The sequence below is a fragment of the Enhydra lutris genome, unplaced genomic scaffold (assembly GCF_002288905.1).
Source record: "Enhydra lutris kenyoni isolate GAN:26980312 unplaced genomic scaffold, ASM228890v2 scaffoldscaffold14, whole genome shotgun sequence".
Taxonomy (NCBI): domain Eukaryota; kingdom Metazoa; phylum Chordata; class Mammalia; order Carnivora; family Mustelidae; genus Enhydra; species Enhydra lutris.
In genome coordinates this window covers 38,504,283-38,527,005 of record NW_019154098.1, presented here as the reverse complement: position 1 = coordinate 38,527,005, position 22,723 = coordinate 38,504,283, and the positions used below count along the sequence as shown (strand labels likewise).

The 22,723-nt window shown below is 33.8% G+C and overlaps 1 protein-coding gene across 5 annotated transcripts in view; it reads left to right on the top strand.

Annotated features, from left to right (window-relative positions):
• LOC111146810 (vacuolar protein sorting 13 homolog B) overlaps positions 1–22,723 on the top strand; it is a 755,552-nt gene that overhangs the window by 63,263 nt on the left and 669,566 nt on the right. For all 5 annotated transcript variants that reach the window (XM_022502501.1, XM_022502502.1, XM_022502500.1 and 2 more), the window contains 4 exons: positions 1,138–1,305; positions 6,143–6,324; positions 9,427–9,601; positions 16,473–16,741. In XM_022502501.1, coding sequence (XP_022358209.1) covers positions 1,138–1,305; positions 6,143–6,324; positions 9,427–9,601; positions 16,473–16,741 — 794 coding nt within the window. The remainder of the gene's footprint in view (positions 1–1,137; positions 1,306–6,142; positions 6,325–9,426; positions 9,602–16,472; positions 16,742–22,723) is intronic.

Sequence of the window (22,723 nt, the reverse complement as noted above, 5' to 3'; positions counted from 1 at the left end):
TTTTTAAATAAGTTTTGTAGTGGGAAATGCATTTGAATCAAGTGAAGTTTTTCATCTTTTTCTCCTGTGTCTTCTTAAAATGCTGTTTGTTTTTTATTTATATTTTCAATTAAATTTCTTACTGATGTATCTGTATACACATTTATTGTGTGAGAAACTTCTGAGAATGTGGAGTATCCCATAGTACTATAAAATTAAGAGAAAATTTTGGAGATTTTAGGCAAGCTATGGCAAAAAAGAATGTTCACTAGTTACTTCTGTTGTTGGTTGTTTTTAACTATTTGTTTATTATTTCCCTGTGTTCACATTATGCTTTTCTCAGTTCTTCCATACTTTTCTTTTTTCTTTGCTTTCATTGTGTTTTTTGTCTCTGTTTCTAAATTCTGTCTATATTTTCTTCCTAATTTGTATTCTCTCCTCTACCCTGCTTCAGTATTATTAGTAAGTAGAAATACTTGAATCCATTATGGTAGTCATGTTTCTCCTATTTTTCTTCCTCCCAGCCTAACTTTTGAATATTCTTATGGCTATTTAGAGTGGAAAGAAAAGATGGCTCAAGAAGAAACTTAAAGAAGCAACACTTCTAATATGTTGTATAATCAGCACATAGTAACATTGTTTCATTGGGAAAATGTTTCTAAAATAGGCAGAAACCAGGCAAAGTACTGAGTATAGGATTATCATTGACTGGGATCTAGTATGTTATTAAAAAGGTATAGTGTCTGTGATTTCTCTTAGTACATGAACACTTCCTTATATAGAACTTCTTCCTGGGGCGCCTGGGTGGCTCAGTGGGTTTAGCCTCTGCCTTCGGCTCGGGTCATGATCCCGAGGTCCTGGGATCGAGCCCCGCGTCAGGCTCTCTGCTCAGCGGGGAGCCTGCTTCCCCCTCTCTCTCTGCCTGCCCCTCTGCCTACTTGTGATCTCCATCTGTCAAAGTTAGAACTTCTTCCTAATGGTTTTTGGGGGCAGATCTACTTATTAGCTGTGTCAGTTTTGCAATCCTGTCTGTTTCCTCTTTGCAAAATATGCTAAATGATACCCACCTATCATATAAGTTAAATTCAGTAATATTTTAAGAATAATTCTTTATTGACAGATCTATGGCTAATTGAAATTTTTTTCTCTATTTTATAGGTTATGTGCAGAGTCTGATTAGACGAGTTGTAAATAATGTAAATATTGTTATAAATAATCTCATACTAAAATATGTTGAAGATGATATTGTTCTTTCAGTCAATATCACTTCTGCAGAGTGCTATACAGTAGGTGAATTATGGGATCGTGCATTCATGGATATTTCTGGTGAGTAAATATTAAGAAGAGTGTAGATTTTTCCATTATTGGTATAGTTATCTTGGTTTCTAAAGCTTTTGTAGGCCAGTTGCCTCTTTGATAAATCTGATGAGAGCTTTATGCCTCAGCCTAGAAAAATGAACATATATAAGGTTTAGCGTATGGGGTGCCTAGGTGATTCAGTTGGTTAAGCATCTGCTTTTGGCTCAAGTCATTCTGGAATCCCAGGACTGAGTCCTTCACTGGGCTCCCTGCTCCTGAGTCTCCTTCTCCCTCTCCAAATAAATAAACTCTTTTAAAAAATTAGCATTAGCTATAGGGGGTTTAATAGACCCTCAGATTAGGAAATCCCTGACTCCATTTTTAATATTATTAATTTTTATTCTTTCTTACCTACCACATGCATGTTTCAAGTGTATCTTAAAACATTTTACAGTGCATTGGGGTTGTAGTAATAAAAATAGTTAAAATTTTTAACATATTTGAAGGAGGAAAAGGAACACATTGCTTTTATGCTCCATAATGGCAAAACAATGTATCTGATCTGTGTTTTGGGTTTGTATATGCCAGAGCATATTTGGGACTTCTGGATAATCCTAAAGTCTCTTTTGAGTATGACATGCTGTACTCTCCTCCTGCTTATATTAAAAGAACTATTAAGTAATATAATTTTAGTAACTACCATTATTACTATTTATTATGTTTTACATAGTAGGCATTGTTCTAATAAGCATTGAAAACACAGCTGTGAAAGAGATACTGCTTCTTTGTGAGAAGAGATTAATAAATCATAATATCGATAAATATTCTGATAGGGTAAAGAGTGGACATTTTTTGAAAATATAGTGAGGAGGGGTGCCTGGGTGGCTCATTTAGTAAGTGTCTGCTTTTGGCTCAGGTCATGATCCCAGGGTACTTGGATTGAGCCCCGCTTCAGGCTCCTTGCCCAGCGGGGAGTTTGCTTCTCCCTCTGCCTGCTCCCCCTGCTTGTGCTCTCTTTCTCTGTCAAATAAATAAATAAAATCTTTTTTAAAAAAATGAAGAAAAGAAAAGATAGTGAGGAGACTATTGTAAGTACTTTTTATCTGTGACTTGCCAGGGTATGTATTTGTTAACAGTGTGGGCGCTAAAGCTAGACGACCTGAGTTTGGATCCTGGTTGTCCCACTTAGTAGAACTATATGACCTTAGGTGAGTCACTTGACCATTTCTTAGTTTCTTCATTTGTAAAATGGGGGTAAAATAAGAGCTTCCTTATGGAGTTATTTTATTAAATACATTAGTGCACTGAAAGCACTTATAAAAGTATCTCGTACATAGACCTCTGAAAATGAGCTATTAAAATTTTTACATTTATTTTCTCAAATTCTCATAACTCCATCAAGGGATACTCTTTCTCATTTACTTACATATTCACTTGCTCATCTTAAGTCCTACTTAAAGGAAAATAAAAGGAAATTTAGTCTCAAGGTTACTTAACTTGCCTAGTTTGCCTAGTTTAGGCATACAACTAGGTTCTAGCAGAATTTGATAGTCTCATTTTTGTGTGTTCTCCAAGCTTCAGTCTTTGCTTTTTTTCCCCCTTTCTTTTAACAGTAGGCTCCACAGCCAACACGGGGCTCAAATTCACAACCCTGAGATTAAGAGTCATATGCTCTACAGACTGAGCCTGCCCAGGTGCCCCTTAGTCATTATGTTTTAAAATGAAGAATAATTTTGATCTCACAGTTTTGTTGTGAGGCATTAATCACAAAGTCCCAAGCATTGTCTCTGAGACATTGTTAATACCTCCCTCCATCCTCTGTGGGGAAAATATTTCATACAAAGACCACAAGGAAACATTAAGAAAAATGGAAAACAAGCAGGACTGGGTAATGCAGGATTGAATGAATGTGTTGACATTTTATGGGAAGAAATTTCTATGGTTTATTATACAACTGATGTAAATATTACTTTGGGAAATTATAGTGAATTAGAGTCTTGGGTTGGGAGTTGGGGCATCCTAGTTTGAGTCTTCCCTCCACCACTCTAACTTATTATAACTTTAGTGAGTCATTTGTAAAATGTGAATTATCATAACTACCAATATGCTGATGTATTTAAGAAAATCAAGTATCATACCACATGAAAGTTCTTGATGAGGATGATGATAAAAACAGCAAAAATAGTATCTTTCACTTGTTGAGTTCTTGTTAATTGCTGGGCCTGGTGCTATGCTTTTGTACATTATCTGTTTTTAATCTTTTACCTTCTGAGATAGTTACTATTATTTACCCTTTTTTTTTTACTAAAACATTTTATATTTACAAAGATTTAGGTCACGTATTTTGTTATTAAACAATATAATGAGCACCTTTCCTCTGAGTATCTAGAACATACACAGTAGTTTACCCCCACAAATGTGTTTTTCCTGATCTGCTTTCCACCTAGAGTTAACTGCTGTATTAAATTTTATCATTTAATTGCTTAAAAAGACTTGTGGTATAAAAAGGAATGAAGTACTAATGTATCCTACAATGTGGATGAACTTTGAAAACGTTCTAAGTTTTTAAAAGCCAGACAGAGAAGTTGTATATCGTATATTGCAGGATTCTTCTTATGAACTGCACAGAAGAGCCAAATCTATATAGACAGAAAGTAGATTAGGGACTGTCTCAGGATTGGGAAGTAGGGAGGGCAAAGAGGGTATTAGAGGGATGATAGCTCAAGGGTACAGAGTTTTCTTTTCTTACGCGTTGTAAAAGTTTTAAAATTAATTGTGGTGATGGACACTTAATATTGTCAGTATACCAAGTGCCACTCTGTGTACCCTTTAAATTGTTAATTTTTTAAAAAGATTTTATTTATTTGAGAGAGAGGGAGAGAGAGAGAGAAAATGAGCAGGGAGAAGGGGAGAAGCAGACTGCCTGTGGAGCAGGGAGCCCCATGTGGGTCTCTGTCCTAGGACCCTGGGATCACGACCTGAGCTGAAGCAGATTCTCAACCGAACTGAGCCAGCCAGGCGCCCCTAACTTGTTAATTCTATGTTACGTGAATTTTATCTCAATAAAAAAGTATCAGATGTGGATTATACATAAACAATGTATTACATGTATTTCTGAGCTTTGTAAAAATAGTGTGCTCTATGTTGGGAATTTGAGGTTTGAGTAAAACCTCAAAAGTTTCCTGTTTTCAATTAGTGTCATGCTTTTAATATTTTTCCATATTGTTGCATGTAGTTATAGATCACTTATTTTTACTTGTGAATAATATTCTACTGTTTAAATATGCCAGAATTTAATTGTTGTGGTGATGGGCATTTGGGATGTTTCCCGATTTTTGCTATTACAAACAATGCTTTTAGGAATCTTTGTACATACCTTTTGATGCATATGTGTAAGCATTTCTTAAGGACATACACTTAGGAATGGGTGCGTTAGATGGGAGGATAGCAAATCTTCATGTTTTCAAAATAATGCCAGGTCATTTTCCAGAGTTCTCCAGAGTTGGGTAGACATAGTTATTATCCTCATTTTTCAGATTAAATTGCAGCACATTATCTAAAGTAAGTACCAGAACTAGAATTCATTTTGTTAGTTTTTAAAAGGTAGTTGTTATATTTATTGTTCAAGAAAAATATTTTCAAAGCTTTAATAATTTCCTTTGTCAGTGAATGATAATTTTCTAGAATACCCTCAAAATGTAGACCACTTTATGTTCTTACAGCGTAATAGATTAAAAACCTGAACTCTCAAGTAAGGTTGCCAGAGTTCGAATGACCGCTCTGTCCTTTTTAAACTAACATTAAACTCTTTCCCCTTACTGTGCCTCAGTTTTCACATCTTTTAAACAGAGGGATGTAAATATTAAAAGGTAGCAGAGGGGAGAAGACTTGGTGTATCGTCTGAGAGCAAACACTCAGTGAATTATTATCATAAAGAGAGGGAAGGAAATATCTAGAGGGTTTTTTTCATTTCTAATTCTACTGTTATTACATATGTGTACACAAAGAAATATATCAGTAACTAAATGATTTATTTATATACCATGTAAATCATAATATATTTGGGCCCAATATTTATTTACCTAGGAATTGCCTATTAGTTAGGAGTAAAACTTCTCGTTGCTAAAGTTTTCATTTTCTAGTTTGATATTTTACCGGCAGTTGTTTCATTTTTATTCCCTTGAAAACAAACTGTATACTCTTATTGGTAATGTGGTACTTTCTTCATCAATTGTTTAGAGCAGTGATGTCCACTAGAATTTTCTGGGTCATGGAAATGTTTTATATTTTTACAGCCTAGTACTGTAGCTACTAGCCACATGTGGCTATTGAGGACTTGAAATGTTGCTAATGTAGCCAAGGAACTGAAATTTTATTTTTGTATAATTTAACTTATGTATAAATTTAAATAGCCAGATATTGCTGGTGGCTACTACTGAAGAGTACAGGTTTAGAGAATCTGTGGGTTTTTTAGTGTTAGATATTAAATGAATGACTCCTCAGAATGTTATTTTTAATGTAGTTTCTCAAGTATTATATTTAAGTTATTTGATATCTCATTGCAGACAGCAGAATATAGCTTAAGTTTTCATAAATTTTGTCTTAAATTTGTAGTTAGATACCGAGCAAATTGGGGACAAACTATTTCACTTCTTTGTACTTTGATTCTTCCTACTTGCAATGGGGATTTTTGTGCCTATTTCATAAGGTTGTTGGAGGATTTAAATAATAGAGAAATTATTTGCATAGATTCTGGCATCATGTATTTAATGCTCTATTAATCTTACTATTTGTACTAATAAATAATTGTTGCCTTTTTCGCTAATTTTCCTTTTTACTTAAAATGTTTTTTTCTTTTTTTTAGCAACTGATCTGGTGCTGAGAAAAGTTATCAATTTTTCTGACTGTACAGTTTGTCTTGATAAACGAAATGCTAGTGGTAAAATAGAATTTTACCAGGATCCTTTATTGTATAAATGTTCCTTCAGAACTCGTCTGCATTTCACATATGATAACCTAAATTCCAAGATGCCATCTGTTATTAAAGTAGGTGTTTCTTTTTCTAGTAGTTGAGTTCCATGTCTCCATTTTGTTTTATTGGTTCTTGTAGGTGCTATTAAAGAAGAAATTAACCTCATAAAATATATATGTCATTAGTTTTTGTAAGAGTTTTATTTCTATTTATAATTTTAGGTTATATTGTTTATTGTATATTAAAACTTTCTGCATTGTGTATTGTACTAGAGAGATTTTGGGGACTTTTTTTTCTCCCTGAAACTGTAGTTTCCTTTATAGTTTGTCCAACTGTTTATTCATTTTTTTTCCTCTTTTAAATGAATAGAAGAAATCCTATAAAAAGTGTAATTATACACATAGTGGACTGAATATCAATGTATATTTCAATCTTTATAATTTATTTAACATGATCTGATTATAGTTATTGTCCCTCTTAGATGACTTTATAAGGTTTAATATACTGACCTACTATCTTAGTTTATTGGTTCAGGAAATTTTAGTATTTGATCTATGGAATCGGAATGTAATGCAAATCTTGCCTGTAAGAATTTTTTAGGTAATGTGAAAGTTTGTTCTCCAAGATCCCGCAATAGGAATATATTTTCAACGTGTATAGTTGGTCTCTTCATGTAAATCTTACTTCTTTTCTCGTATAACAATTTTCTAAACTTCTATCCATATCTCAGTTTTTGAAAAAGAATTCACACAGTAGCTTGTGATCTTGTTAATAACTAAGTTTTAATGTGGAATGAATATTTATTGTTGAGTTTCATGCCTTTGAATACTAAAGTGCTAGAATGGAAAAGCTGCCCCTGAGTCTGAACACAGGTATTGATGTGCCTGGTTGTACATGGATGTATAACTTATTTTTTAATACTGTCTTTTTAAAAAACATGTCACTTTCTCTTTTATGTAGCTTTACTATATATTTATTCGTGAAATCCACTTATTTTAATTTGGTAGTGCTTCAGTCATCAGTGCTCTAGTTTTCTCTCCATTGTATACAATGCACATCAATTTATTGAAATTCTGTTACTTTTTCCTTCTATTTGTGAATTAGCTACTTTGCCAAAGATAAGCATAGGGAAATATTAATTGAGTGGTATTGTTGCCTCTGTCTCGGGATAATGGGCTTACTTTCCTTCTTTCACCTTGAACCTGCTAGGAACATTGGGGAACGTTAAGGGTAAATTCAAGATGCATTTTGAAAGCAGATACTGGATGCCTTACAGTATAAAATAAACTTATTGATCTCTAGTACAAATGTAATTACACATTCTAGAATGTGGCTATATTAGAGGAAAGTAAAAATAAATGAATTTGAGGGAAACTGAGTGTTGTCATATAAGTTTGTATTCTCAAAATTGATTAGGCATGATATATCATCTTAAAAAGCATCTTAATATTAAGTAAGTGTGTTGACATGGGTTTTTTAACCCTGGTAGTCTCCAAATATGGGGTTCCATTACGTTCAGCTGAAATAAAATTGAGTTTTTTATTAATAACATTGTGGTGTAAGATTTGCCATTTTTAGTTAGATCTGTTATTCTTCTAACTCCCAGTCCTAGGAGTATATATTAAAAGCACATGGGTAACCTCACTGATCACCTAGAAGAGAGGGGATTTCCCAGAATATTCCAGATACTGTAGTTATTTATTTAAACCTCTTACATATATTTAAGTGGCTTTTAAATTTATCTATATTTTGGGTTGGCTTTTTATAATTTTCTATCTGTTGGGACAAATATGTCCCAGGTTTTGTGACATCTGAGATATAGATTTTAAGAGTATATAACTTATGTAACATTTCCCCTATTTTTGAAAATTCTTTTTTTTTTTTCTTTTTAAAGATTTTATTTATTTATTTGACAGACAGAGATCACAAGCAGGCAGAGAGGCAGGCAGAGAGAGAGAGAGTGGGGAAGCAGGCTCCCTGCTGAGTAGAGAGCCTGATTCGGGGTTCGATCCTAAGACCCTGGGATCATGACCTGAGCCGAAGGCAGAGGCTTTAACCCACTGAGCCACTCAGGTGCTCCAGTACCATACAATATTTTAAAAGGATGGGTAGAGAAATACCAAATTAAGAAGAGCTCGGCAGGCCTGCACCATACACTCTCTCCTCCTTGTACCAAACTTTCTTTTACCTTTTCTTGGTCTGTTCAGTGTATGATTTTTAAGTCAGTTTTAAGAAACCTGTACTCATAATTAAATATAGCCTTTGCAATTTTCGTCCCCTTCAAATACAAACGTTTGTGCCTTTAATCCTAAAAATATGATTACTATTATTTTTTCATGTTTCATAAACCCTCAAATACCTTCCAGGAGTCCTGGAAGTCAGAATAAACCTTCCAAGAGACTTGACTTTATGGCTTAATTGGTTTTATTCCATGTTTATATAACAGCAGGGAACATTACACTGAGACTGTTTTATATTTTATTAATATCTTTCTTTCTGTAAGGGTAACTTTGATTGACTGCTATATATCCTGTTTGTTAGTAATTAATCTTGTTTCTTTATTATAACTAATTCATGTTACAAATTTTATGTCCTATTTAAATCTCTTAAAACTTGTTTGGAAAACTTTTCTGAACATGTATGTCACTTGGTTTTCAGTATTTGACAAAATTTTATTAAGTTCATAGTTCTGTAGCTGTAATGTTAGTAATTTTCTCACTTAACTTTTTACACTTTTGGAATGTGTATGTAGTCTTCTTGGTTAATAAAGCTAAAGGGTGATTAAGGTTTTATTAAAATGACATTATGAAACTTCTCTCTGATTTTGGGGGGAGTGCTATGATATTCTTCATACTATGGAGCTGATATTTTGTTTCTATACCTTTATTTCTGGAAAAGTTATCTAGAAGTCTAGTGTGACTAACATCATCATTTCTATTTGTACTTACATAATTTGGCTTAGTACAGTTTCTATCTAAAGTTGATTGGTCATTGTAGCAAATTTAATTCCTAAGATATTAGAGTAAATTATTTTGGCTTATGTATTGGAAATGTTTGGGACATTACTTTTCTCTTATGGTGTTCTCCATTTTCGGACGTTTAACATTTATCTATTTATGTTAAAAGGTACTTTCTTTGAACATGCTTTTGTTGATGTTTGTTTTTTTCAAATACAGATTCATACCTTAGTAGAGAGTTTGAAACTTTCTATCACAGATCAACAACTGCCTATGTTTATCCGTATAATGCAACTTGGGATTGCTCTTTACTATGGGGAAATAGGCAATTTTAAAGATGGGGAAATGGAAGAGCCTACCTGTCACAATAAAGATATGTTAGGAAACATTACAGGTAAATATAACAAAAACTTTATTTTTGAACTGTTGTTTATATGCTTTTTCACCATTGTAAAACTTTGAAAACTAAAACATTAGATTGAATTTTCAATGTTTAAATATGATGGGATGATTTTATTTTGGTTGTTTGACACTACTTGATTTTTTTTTTCCTTTATATGCTGGATATTACTGTGATTTTCTTTTTACATTCTTAAAGTAACTTTAATATTTCTAATAGGTATATGTGTTCAGAATGTATGTTATATGAAAATTAAGGTAATGCATCATCAACATTTCCTAATAAATTGAGGTATTGTTAATTTTTTGCAAAGGCTTGCCAGGAGTTACACAGGAATTAGATATACTTAATTATTATATGTAATTATATTTAACTATAGTTACACTTAACTATGTACTCATTGGAGGATACCTAGTTAATTAGACATTATTGATGGAGTATATGTTTCATTGAATGATACTAGTGGGTTAACCTCAGTTATTCAGTTCATTATACTTGTACTAAAGTCTACTGAATGTACTGAACACTGGTAATGTGGGAAAACACAGATAAAAAGATGTGTTCTCTTCCCTTAAAACCACAGTGAGACATCACTTCAAGGCCACTGGCATGACTATAATCAAAAGACACATAATGACAAGTGTTGGCAAGATTGTGGTGAAGTTGGAACCTTTATGTTGGTTGTAGGAATGTAAAATTGTAGAGCTGTTTTGGAAAACAATCTAGTTCCTTAAAAAAATTAAACATAGAATTACCACATGACCCAGCAGTTCCACTCTTAGGTATATATACAAAAGAATTGATAACACATGTCCATATAAAAATTTACATGTTAATGTTAAATGGCAACATTATTCATGATAACCAAAAAGTGAAACAACCCAAATGTCCATCACCTGATGCATGGATAAATGATTGTGATATATCCATACCCTAGAATATTATTCAGTCATACAAAATAATGAAAAACTAATACATGCTACATCATGATGAACTTCAAAAATATCTTAAGTGAAAACAGCCAGTCAGAAAGGAACACATTGTATGATTCCATTTATATGAAATGTCCATAATAGCCAATTCCATAGAAGTAGAAAGTAGATTAGTAACCAGGGCCTGGGGAGAGAAGGAAATGGAGAGTGACTGCTAATGGGTAAAGGTGTTCTTTTTAGAGTGATGAAAATGTTCTAAAATTGGATAGTGATGATGGTTGCACAATTATGTGATTACATTAAAAACACTGAATTGTACACTTCTAAATGTGAAATTTTATATTTAAATTACAGCTTATGAAAAACTTTTACTACCTTAAAAGCTTAGGGAATTACATTAATAAGTGTATGTACATAGAAAACATACCTTTATTTCACACTGAACAGTGAATTCCTGTTAGACAATGAACTCCTTTTTTTTTTTTTTTTTAAAGGTTTTATTTATTCATTTGACAGAGAGAGAGAGGGAGAGAGCAAGAGAGCACAAGGAGGGGGAGCTGCACAGGGAGAGGGAGAAGCAGACTCCCCCGCTTAGCAGGGACCCTGATGCAGGGCCTGGTCCCAGGATCCTGAGATCATGACCTGAGCCGAAGGCAGACCTTAACCGAGTGAGCCACCCAAGTGCCCCAAGACCATGAACTCCTGAAACAGGAATAATGTCTAACATCTAGAACAAAACCGAGCACCAGAAGGTGCTCAATTTTTTTCCAACATGCTATTATGACAAATTTCAAATATATAGAAGAGTAGAAAGTGTATTATCCAGTGGACACCCATATACTCATCATCTAGATTCTATACTTAATATTTTGTTAAATTTGCTTTATCACATAGCTGTTCATTCAACTTCTCCATCAGTTCAACCAGTGCTTTTGATGGCTTTCAAAGTAGGTTAGACATCAGTACATTTCACCTCTAGACTTTAGCAGCTTATTGTTAACTAGAGTTTGTATTTTTTAATGGTTCCTTTTATTTTTTTTGAGGGTGTAATTTACAAAGTGAAATGCATAAATCAAGTATACTATTTAAGTTTTGAGAAATGTGTATACCTGTGTGTAGTTAACATTACGATTCATTCTTGGTATTTGACGTCCTGTGGGTTTTGGCAAAGTCATAATGACATATGGTCATCATTATGATTTCTCCAGAATATTTTTGCTGCCCTGAAGGTATAATATTTTGGGGATTCATCTGTGTTGTTGCATTTATCAGTAGTTCTTTCCCTTTTATTGCTAGATACATTGTATGAATATACCATAGGTTATTTTTGCCATTTTCCTGTTGATGGATATTTGTGTTGTTTCCAGTTTTGGCTATTATAAATAAAGCTGTCATGGACATTTTTCCACAAGCCTCTTGTAGATCTGTGCTGTACTTTCTCTTGGGTAGATACCTAACAGTGGAATTTTATGTTGAGGTTGTGCTGGATGTGCTGTTTTACATTTCCACAACATTGTAGGAGAGTTCTAGTTGTTCCACATCTTTGCCAGCATTTGGTGTTGTCTTTTTTTTTTTTTTTTAAACTCTTTGCCATTCTGATGGATGTGTTGTGGTATCTCACTGTGGTTTTGATTTGCATTTCATTGATGAGCAGTTATTTTGAAGTTTTTCATGTGGTTATTGACCATTAATGTATTTACCTTTGTGAAGAGGATTTAATTGTTGGACTATTTTTAAACCTTTGTTGGGTTTCATTACTGATTTTTTAAATTTTTTTAATATATTCTGAATTCAAATACTATTTGAATTCAAATAGTATTTTTTTAATATATTCTGAATTCAAATACTATGTCATATACATGTTTGGGGAATATTTTTTGCTGGCTTGTGACTTGACTAATTCATTTTTTAATAGGTATCTTGAGAAGAGTTTTAAATTTTGATTAAATGTAGATTTCAAATTTTTCCTTTATAACTGATTTGTCCTCCTAGAAGTGACTAGGTTTCTCTACTTTAAAAAAGGGAGAAAGCAAATGGCAAGATTTCATTTCTTTTGATGGCTGCATAGTATTCCGTTGTGTATATATACCACATCTTCTTTATCCATTCGTCTGTTGATGGACATCTAGGTTCTTTCCATAGTTTGGCTATAGTAGACATTGCTGCTATAAACATTCAAATGAAATCTTGCCATTTGCGACGACGTGGATGGAACTAGAGGGTATCATGCTTAGCGAAATAAGTCAATCGGAGAAAGACAACTATCATATGATCTCCCTGATATGAGGGAGAGGAGATGCAACATGGGGGGTTAAGGGGGTAGGAGAAGAGTAAATGAAACAAGATGGAATTGGGAGGGAGACAAACCATTAGTGGCTCTTAATCTCACAAAACAAACTGAGGGTTGATGGGGGGGAGGGGGGTTGGGAGGGGGGGTGGGATTATGGACATTGGGGAGGGTATGTGCTATGGTGAGTGCTGTGAAGTGTGTAAACCTGGCGATTCACAGACCTGTACCCCTGGGGATAAAAATATATGTTTATAAAAAATAAAATTAAAAAAAAAAAGGGAGAAAGCAACTCTATCTTGCAGAGTAGTTGAAATTAGTTTTCTCATCTCTCTAAAGCAGGGATCCTTTTATTGTGGGTGTATGGATTCCTTTGGCACTCTGGTCAAGCCTGTGAACCTCTTCGCAGAAGGTTTTAAGAATCTTGATTTTGATATGCAGTGGTATTCTTTCTTCATGTTACTTGTGTTTGGAATACATTAAGGTTTTTAGGTCTGTGGGTTTATAGTTTTCGTATATATTTAGAAAATTGGTGGGCATTATTTCTTGAACTGTTTTTTAGCTCTCTCTCCTTTGGAGACTAATTACATGTATATTAGATTTCTTGAAGTTCACCAGAGCCCTCTGATGCTCTTGTTCATTTTTGTTCTCTTTTTTGGTTGTTGAGTTTCTTTTTCTGTTCTTGTTCACTAATCTTCTGTATCTAATCTGCTATTTATCATAGCTAGTTTATATTTCACCTCAGATACTGTATTTTTCATCTCTAGAAGTTTAGTTGTTAAAAAAAAACTTGTTTATGCTTTCTTAAATATCTCATTTTATTTATATAACTGTTTTAATGTCTGTGTTTACTAATGCTAAACTGTGTCATTCCTAGATCTTTTTGTATTGACTTTTTTCCTTACCTGTGTTATATATATTTTCTTCTTCGCATGCCTGATAATTTTTAATTTGATGCCAGGCATTGTGAACTTTATCTTGTTAGATGCTGGATATACTTGTATATAGCAAAAAGTTAACAAAAAGTTAAATTATTAGAAATAATTTAATTCACTTGTCTTGCTTTCAGTGTTTCTTAGTTGGGATCAGAGCCGCCATTAGCTTAAGGCCAGTTTTGTCTTACCACTGACAGTCAGCCTTTTGAGTACTTTCTTGATGAGTAATGAATTAAAGGTTTTTTCCTTTCGTTCTGCTGAGATCACAAACTAGTTCCAATTTTGTGTAAGTCTTAGGGGTTGTTTTCTTGCCTTTTTTTTTGGTGGTTCTTTCTAGTGGCCTCAGTAGTTTCCTTGCATGAAATTGAGTAATACTTAGCTGAGGCCTGGAGTGGGATGCTCTGCAGATATGACGAGCTCTCTCTGAACAGGTCTTTCGTGTTCAGAGATGAATGAACATGTATTTTGATATTTTGAGATAGCTTCATTACTGATGTTTGAACTGATTTTTGTAGGTTTAGTAGTTAATGGCGATGCAACTGTGATTTATTACTTATATTTAGAATTAAGCTATGCAACTGCAATTTGTTACCTACATTCATAACTGAAAGTGCTACATTTTAAATACTTAATATGTATTTTTCCATCAGAATTCACGAATTTCCTGAATTCTATTAGAGGGCCCCAGAAAAGTTGCACTCTTCCAAAGGAAAAGAATATTTTAGGAAATTCAACCCAGAGATTAGGGAGATGCTTTTTTCTTTTCAGGACTCTAATTCATTCTTTCTGCAAGGCAGTGAGCAAAGATTTGAAACTTCAGAAGCATCTTTCATCAAAATCCCTCCTAATTTTTAATTAAGTATAAATTATAGTGGCCGATTTTTAGTGATGTTTCTTTTGTTTCACAAGATCAAGCAGTGGATACTTCTTCTGTTTTAATGGTTTAGACAACCGAGGTCAAGAGTCTGGCTCTGTGGACTCAACCTGGTCACTACTGCCTAGGTGGAGGTGACCTGCCTTGTTTTATAACCAAGATGATCATTAATGATGTCCAATTTAAGGTCTTACAGGGGCATTGATAACAGGCTTTATTTATTCCCCAGCAGAAACTGATAAAATGTTTATGGCTAAACAGCAGGATATAAAGAATATACAAAATATTTTTTGGATTTGTAATTTTTATAATTTATTTTGAAGAAAAATGGCTAAAGTTTCTTAGTATTGTATATTAGGTTCTTTAGTTACTACTTATGAAGTCTTTTCCTTCCCACATGAACTAAGGTGAATGGCCACGTTTCATAAACTATACATCTAGGATATTCCAAGAGTCTCCTGCTATAAGGATTTAAAAAGTTACAAAGTTTTTCTAGCCAGAAATCTGGTTCTAAATGAAGATGATATTTAATGAAGTGTATGTATTATAGATATATTACTGAAGAGTAGATAGTTTGAATCTGCTGGACACTGCTTATACCATGAATTCTCTAAAAAAGTAATGGTTTTTCTAAATTCCATGATGAGCTTTTTTTTGTTTGTATTGTTGGGGTAATGTTAATGGAGTTTGGTGCCATTTGTCTTTACAAAGGTAGAATGAGTTGGAGAAGGTAGAATGAGTTGGAGTGGTTGGAATCTAAATCCTTTGCCAATTTCTAACCAAATGAAAGTAATTTGCTAAAATGTTTTCATATGTAGAATAGGAAAGTTACTAATATATGTTCCTACTAATAAGAAAGAATCACCAGCAGTATTTTTTTAGCTTCATATGACAATAATTTTTTAAAAATTTTATTTTATTTATTTTATTTTTTTTAAAGAGTTTATTTATTTATTTGACAGAGATCACAAGTAGACAGAGAGGCAGGCAGAGAGAGAGGAGGAGGCAGGCTCCTTGCCGAGCAGAGAGCCCAATGTGGGCCTCGATCCCAGGACCCTGGGATCATGACCTGAGCTGAAGACAGAGGTTTTAACCCACTGAGCCACCCAGGTGCCCCCATATAACAATAATTTTATTATAATAATTACTTTCATCATTAAGAGTAGTTATTTTTGGAGGGGGGGTGCTTTTTTTTCTAGGAGTGCCTGACATTTTTATTGGGTGTATCAGGAAATAAAGAACTTTTCTTGAATATTTCTGACATGAATATGTTTCTGAGAAGTCAGTTTTTCAGCACTTTAGCCTTATTTTGGGGAGGAAGTTTTTAATTAGTGGAATGCTAAAGAATGAATTTATGCTTTGTATTTAGCAAATATATTTAGAACTATGTTATAAACTATGCCCTATAGAACATTAATTGTGGACTATGAAAGGGGATTAACATAGTACAACATATAGAAACTTGAAAGTAGTGGGGCGCCTGGGTGGCTCAGTCAGTTAAGCGGCTGCCTTTGGCTCAGGTCATGATCCCAGGACCCTCGGATTGAGTTCCATGTCTGGCTCCCTGCTCAGCCAGAAGGCTGCTTCTCACTCTCCTTCTGCTGCTCCCCCTGCCTGCATTCTCTTGCATATGTGCTCTTTCTCTGTCAAGTAAATAAAAAAAAAAACAATTTGAATATAATGCTGTATTATTGGTTTCAAATAATAATAACCATTGTATAACTTATTTATATGTGGAAAGAAGGATGTGGGAGAAACATTTTTATAGAATTTACATTCCTAATTTTCCTTTTAGTTAAATCCTCTTGATTTATTTAAAATGACTTTATTTTGATAGGTGCCGAGGATGAAACGAGAATAGATATGCAGTATCCTGCTCAGTACAAAGGCCAAGACCTCTATTCACAGCAAGAGGATGAACAGTCACAGGGATGGGTGTCGTGGGCCTGGTCATTTGTGCCTGCAATTGTGAGTTACGATGATGGTGAGGAAGACTTCCTTGGGAATGATCCTACATCAACTCTGCATCAGCAAAAAGCACAGACTTTGAGGGATCCCATTGTGTCTATAGGATTTTACTGTACAAAGGCAACTGTGACTTTCAAAGTAGGTTTTCTCTTTTTTGCTCTCATATTTCTTTCAACTTTAATGCATAAATTTTGATTTCTGGAAAGGATCTAGTTTAAAGTTTGTTTTACACTTAGTAGATGTAAGATAGTCTAGCAATCTTTATTTCATAAAATTGTGTTCCTTCATCTAACTCTGAATTTTGATCTTTTTCTATCTCTTTAAGCCTTTTCTACTTTATTATTATTATTAATTTTTATCAGTTTCATAGAAGGTTTCTCTTCCCACTGAATCTTCAAATTGGCAAATAAAGATGCCTTTATATTTCCATTAAAAATGAATTGCAATAAAACCTCTCCCTTGAATTCATATATACTTCTACTTACTGTTTGATCTCTGGCTCTTTCATTACAAAATTTCTTTAAAGCACTGTTTACATAAAATTTCACTCTTTCCTCACCTTTTACTCTTTGAGATAGTCTTATTTCTTTTCTACGTCCTCATTTAACTTGGGTTTTCAGTAGTGTTTCACATACTTAGACTGCTTTCTCCATTAATAAATACATGTAAAGTGTATAGTCAAAAGAGACTATATAATAGGTATTTTCCAGTTAAAGAATAGTAGAGTGAACACTTTAATTTTTTAATATTAAGTTTTTAATTCCAGTTAGTTAATATACGGTGTTATATTAGTTTCAGGTGTACAGTAGAGTGATTCAGCCCTTGCATACATCACTCAGTGCTCGTCACAAGTCCCCTTCATAATCCCCATCATCTTTCTCACCCATCTTTTCACCACCTCCCCTCTGGTAACCATCAGTTTGTTCTACATAGTTAAGAGTCTATATATTGGTTTGTCTCTACCTTTTTCTCCCTCTTTGCTTGCTTGTTTACTCATATGTTGCTTAAAATCCACGTGAGTGAAATCTCTGACTGGCTTATTTTACTTAGCATTATACCCTCTAGTTCTGTTCATGTCATTGTAAATGGCACGATTTCAATCTTTTTTATGGCTAAACATTCCATTGCGCGCGCGTGCGCGCGCACACACACACATATCTTCTTGAGCTGCTTCCATAATTTAACTATTGTAAATAATGCTGCAATAAGCATAGAAATGATGTATCCCTTTGAATTAGGAGCACCCTTTTATTTTAAGAAATATAAAATTATTAGTACTTTGGCACCCCATGTGTGTTCTTGGATCATATATTGTCTTATTTCCCCCTCAGTTATAGCCCAAACTTAATTTCTAGTATTTACTTCTTGGCTTTTTATTGATAATATTATCACACATGTCATATCCTTGAATAGTATCTAATTCATTCAATAAATACTACTGTCTTCTATGTGCCAGGCCCCATTTTGTCTTTAAGGATACCCAGTGAACAGATGAGATAGCTATCTCTTAAAATATAAATTGTTATTATAAGCAAGTAAGCTACTTAGTATACCCATTTATGATAAGGGTTAAGTAGAAAAATAAAGAGGGAAGTGGAATAGTGAATGTGTCCATTGGATAGGAAGGTATTAAAGAATTTACAATTGGGTGATCAGGGAAGGCCTTAATAGGAAGGGGAACCTTTAAGCAAAGACTCATGAAAGAAAAAACTGTGTATATACATAGGAATGAAATTCTAAGAATAGCAAATGTGAAGACCTCAAAAGTTCAAGGAATATTAAGGAAGCCAGTGGGGCCAGAGCAGAGTGGGCTAAAACGAGAATAGTATAAAATCAGGTCAGAGAGGAGATGGAATTGGGGAGAGATCCATAAATTGTAAAACTGTGTAGGTCATTTTAGGTTAGGGACTTTGTCATTAATCCTGGGTGAGATAAGAAGTTCTTGGACAATTTTTAGCATAGTAGTTACAGGATGATCTGAGTTATGTTTTGAACTGCATCACTCTGGTTGCTGTGTTAAGAATAGATTGTAGGGAGCAAAAGCAGAAATAAGATCAGACTAGAGAGGATTTTGCAAGCAGGAGATAATGATTGCCAGACTAGGATGATAGCAAGGGGAGGTGGTGAAATGTGGCTGGATTTTGGATGTATTTTGAAGGTCAAGAGGACAGAACTTCATGATAGATTTTATTGTGAGAAATAAATGAAGATGATCCAAGGATGGTTCCTGAGCAACTAGAAGAATTGAGGATGGATTTTTTGACATGAGGAGGACTGTGAGAGAGATGAAATCAGGAGTTTGGTTTTAGACAAGTTTAAGTGCCCACTGTATATTGAAGTACAGCTGTTGGGTTGGATTAATGAATCTAGAGTTCAGATTAGAAGTTTGGCCTGGGTATATAAGGGAGACCGAGGATTTTATTAAGATCGGAACCAGCATATATATGTCTAAAAAGGAGAGGTTCTGGGGACAAGTTTTGGGGCACTGTGATATTAATTATTTGGAAAGAAAAGGCAGAAATAGCGTGGGAAACGGAAAATAAGTTAGGCAGAAAACCAAGAGTGTCTATCTGGAAGCTGAATGCCATAAATGTTTTAACGTTGACAATAGTAGGTCATTTGTGAGAATGGATTATTGGATTTGGCATTGTGGGAATTCTTGGTGATCTTGATGGGAACAGTGATTTGACAATGGTGGAATCTTTGGTGGAGTTGGTTAAAAGCAAATGGGAACCTGGTGGAAATTTAAAATGGTGCAGTCGCTGTGAAAAACAGTTTGGTGGTTCCTCAAAACATTAAACTTAAAATCATATGACCCAACAGTTCCACTTGTAGGTGCATACTCAAAACAATTAAACTTCACTCAAATAGATGTACATGAATGTTCATAAAATGAACATATGTGATATGAACAAAATATGAAATAAATATGAACAAAAATATTCTTATTTACGATGGCCAAAGAATTGAAACAGCTTGGGGCACCTGGCTGGCTCAGTTGGTAGAGCATGGGACTCTTGACTCTTGAGCTCCACATTGGGTGTAGAGCTTACTTAGACAAACAAAAACCCTTTAAAAAAAAAAAAAAAAAAACAGAACAACAACAATCCAAATGTCCGTTAGTGGATGAAAGAATAATAATGATAGCCTTTTCAGAAAATTGTTGATATTCTTTTTTGGTAGTACACCAAACTCAGTCGGTGGTAATTTTTAAAAAGACTACTTGTATCTCCAACTCTAGGCAATTGCCGGTATATATTCAACAAATAAATCCTCCATCCTTCTGCCTATCTCCTCATCTGCTTGCTGTCTTTCAAAATTTTGGGATCCTCTTTAGGATTTTATTTCTTCCATTTTATTTGTCTTTGTTGGATTATTATAGAGCCATTTTTCTGAAGGAGATAAACTCCTGGGCCCAGCCTGTGAAGTAGTATTCTAGGTATTATTCCAGGTAACTTGTTAGGTACTGGAAATGTAGCATGTAGCACAGGAAAGAAAAAATCAAGTTTTTGTTCTCATGGTGTTTTTAATTTGGCTTGGATTGCTTAACTTCTTGAAATAAACTTTTTAAATTAGTGGTAAAGGTATACAATTTGTAACAACACCAGCCAGTAGATTAAAAATATTTTAAATTAAGTAAATAGTCTTTAAAGACTTTTCTAATTAAAATCATCAAGTATTTCCTAATATGACAAACCCTGAAAGATGTAGAAAATGAGTTTTAGCAAAAGTTGAGCTTGATTGATTTAAATGATTTTTTTGGTAATAAAGTTGGAGCAAAAATGATAAAAATTCATTAGCTGTGCTATTTTACATTTCTGAATTTTTCTATGGAACCAATTTTTTTTTATTTTAAATTTCATAATTGAAATTCATGGATCTAGCTTTGGTGAAAAGAATTATCAGTCTGTAAAATTAAAAATAAAACAAATCTTTAAAATATATAATAGAGGGGAGCCTGGGTGGCTCAGTGGGTTAAAGCCTCTGCCTTCAGCTCAGGTCATGATCCCAGGGTCCTGGGATCAAGGCCTGCATTGGGCTCTCTGCTCAGCAAGGAGCCTGCTTCCCTTCCTCTCTCTCTGTGGGTCTCTCTGCCTACTTGTGATCTCTGTCTGTCAAATAAATAAATAAAATGTTTAAAAAAAATAAAATATATAATAGAAAAACTGGGGTGTCTGGATGTCAAGGTTGGTTGAGCATCTCACTTCTGGTTTTGGTTCAAGTCATGATTTCAGGGTCTTGGGGTGGAGCCCTGTGTTGGGTTCCACACTCAGTGTTGGAGTCTGCTTGAGATTCTCTCTCCCTCTCCCTTGGCCCCTCCCACTTATGCTGTCTCTCTCTCTCTCAAATCTTTAAAAAAAATGTGTGTGTGTATGTGTGTGTGTGTGTGTGTATGTATGTGTACACACACACACACAGCCAACCATTGCCAACTAATAGTACATGTATTGTCAATTTTATTTTTTAAATTTATTAAAAAAATTTTTTTCATGATACTGTCTCTGCATTTAATAGACGTTTTTGGCAATAATGATTTTAATTGCATTAATTAGGAGTATATTCAAATTTAAGTTCTAAAAGATATAAACATCTTAGTAACAGCAGCATGAATTAACATTTTGTTGAGAACTTAAATTATACTTATGAGTTTTCTTGGTGTAATTTTGTTTGAGTGTAGTTGATATACAATGTTACATTAGTTTCAGCTGTACAACATAGTGATTCCATATTTCTATACCTTATGGTATGCTCACCACAAGTGTAGTTACCATCTGGCACCATACAACACTATTATAATGTCATTGACTATATTCCCTATGCTGTCTGTGCCTTTTATATTCCCATGACTTGTTCATTCCATAATGGAAGCCAATATATCCTATACTTACTCATCCATTTTGCCCGTCCCTCTACACTCTTCCCCTCTTAAAACCATCAGTTTGTTGTCTGTATTTATTGGTTTGATGATTCTTTTTTGTTGGTTTTTTTCATTTGTTTTTTAGATTCCACATAAGAGTTAAATCACATGGTATATTGCCAGTTTTAGTTGATCCAAAAGAAGTTATTTTTAGGGGCGCCTGGGTGGCTCAGTGGGTTAAAGCCTCTGCCTTTGGCTCAGGTCATGATCTCAGGGTCCTGGAATCGAGCCCCGCATCGGGCTCTCTGCTCAGCAGGGAGCCTGCTTCCTCTGCTCTCTCTCTGCCTGCCTCTCTACCTACTTGTGATCTCTGCCTGTCAAATAAATAAATAACTCTTTAAAAAAAAAAAAAAAGAAGTTATTTTTCATCTAATTCTGTGAGGGAATTTAAGGATTGTTAGTAAAGTTCTGTCTTTTCTGGTGACTTTTGCATATTTTTGTTCAGTTTAAAATTATTCTGGTATATATCTGCTCATTGATGAGAATTGTATTAAACTGATTCAGAATAGTTTGTATTTATATATAAAATTTTTATAGACTTTTAGAGCAGTACTTGTCATTAGTTAATACATCTTTTAAAAAATTTAGAACATTTATATTTCTAACGTTTGTCTAAGTGAAATATGTTGAGATTTAGGAGGAAAACATTAGAATTCATTGTTCAGCTTGGATTCAAAGAATGTATGGAATTAATTTGTGGTTCATATTTTGGTCAGAACATAAGGTCATGTTTCTACATTAGCATTCTGAACAGTTGATATCAATCCAACAAAAATCATGCCAAATTAAATGTAGCATTTAAAAAATCATGTTGAAGATTGTTCTTGTAATGTTTGAGTCCTTTTAATCAATTAATTGCTTTTTCTGTACAATAATTGTAGACAGCTGAAGGGTGATCAAGTTTAAAATACTGAATTTTACTTGAGCATTTTATAGAATTGTACTTTAAAATAACAACATTGTATATACCAGTTCTAGAAGCATCTAAAAAATAAGGGCTTGTATATAAACTTTTTGTTACAAAAAATGAAAATAATTAGTTGATTTTAAGCATAAATAAGTTATCATGCTTAAAATGAAAACTTTCTGGTTTAATAAGTTCTATTTGACTTAAGTTAAATACTGTTATTTTTTAAATGTGATTTTTGACTTTGCCTTAATGTTTGAATAATACATCCATTTCACAAGAGTAAGGAAGGGTC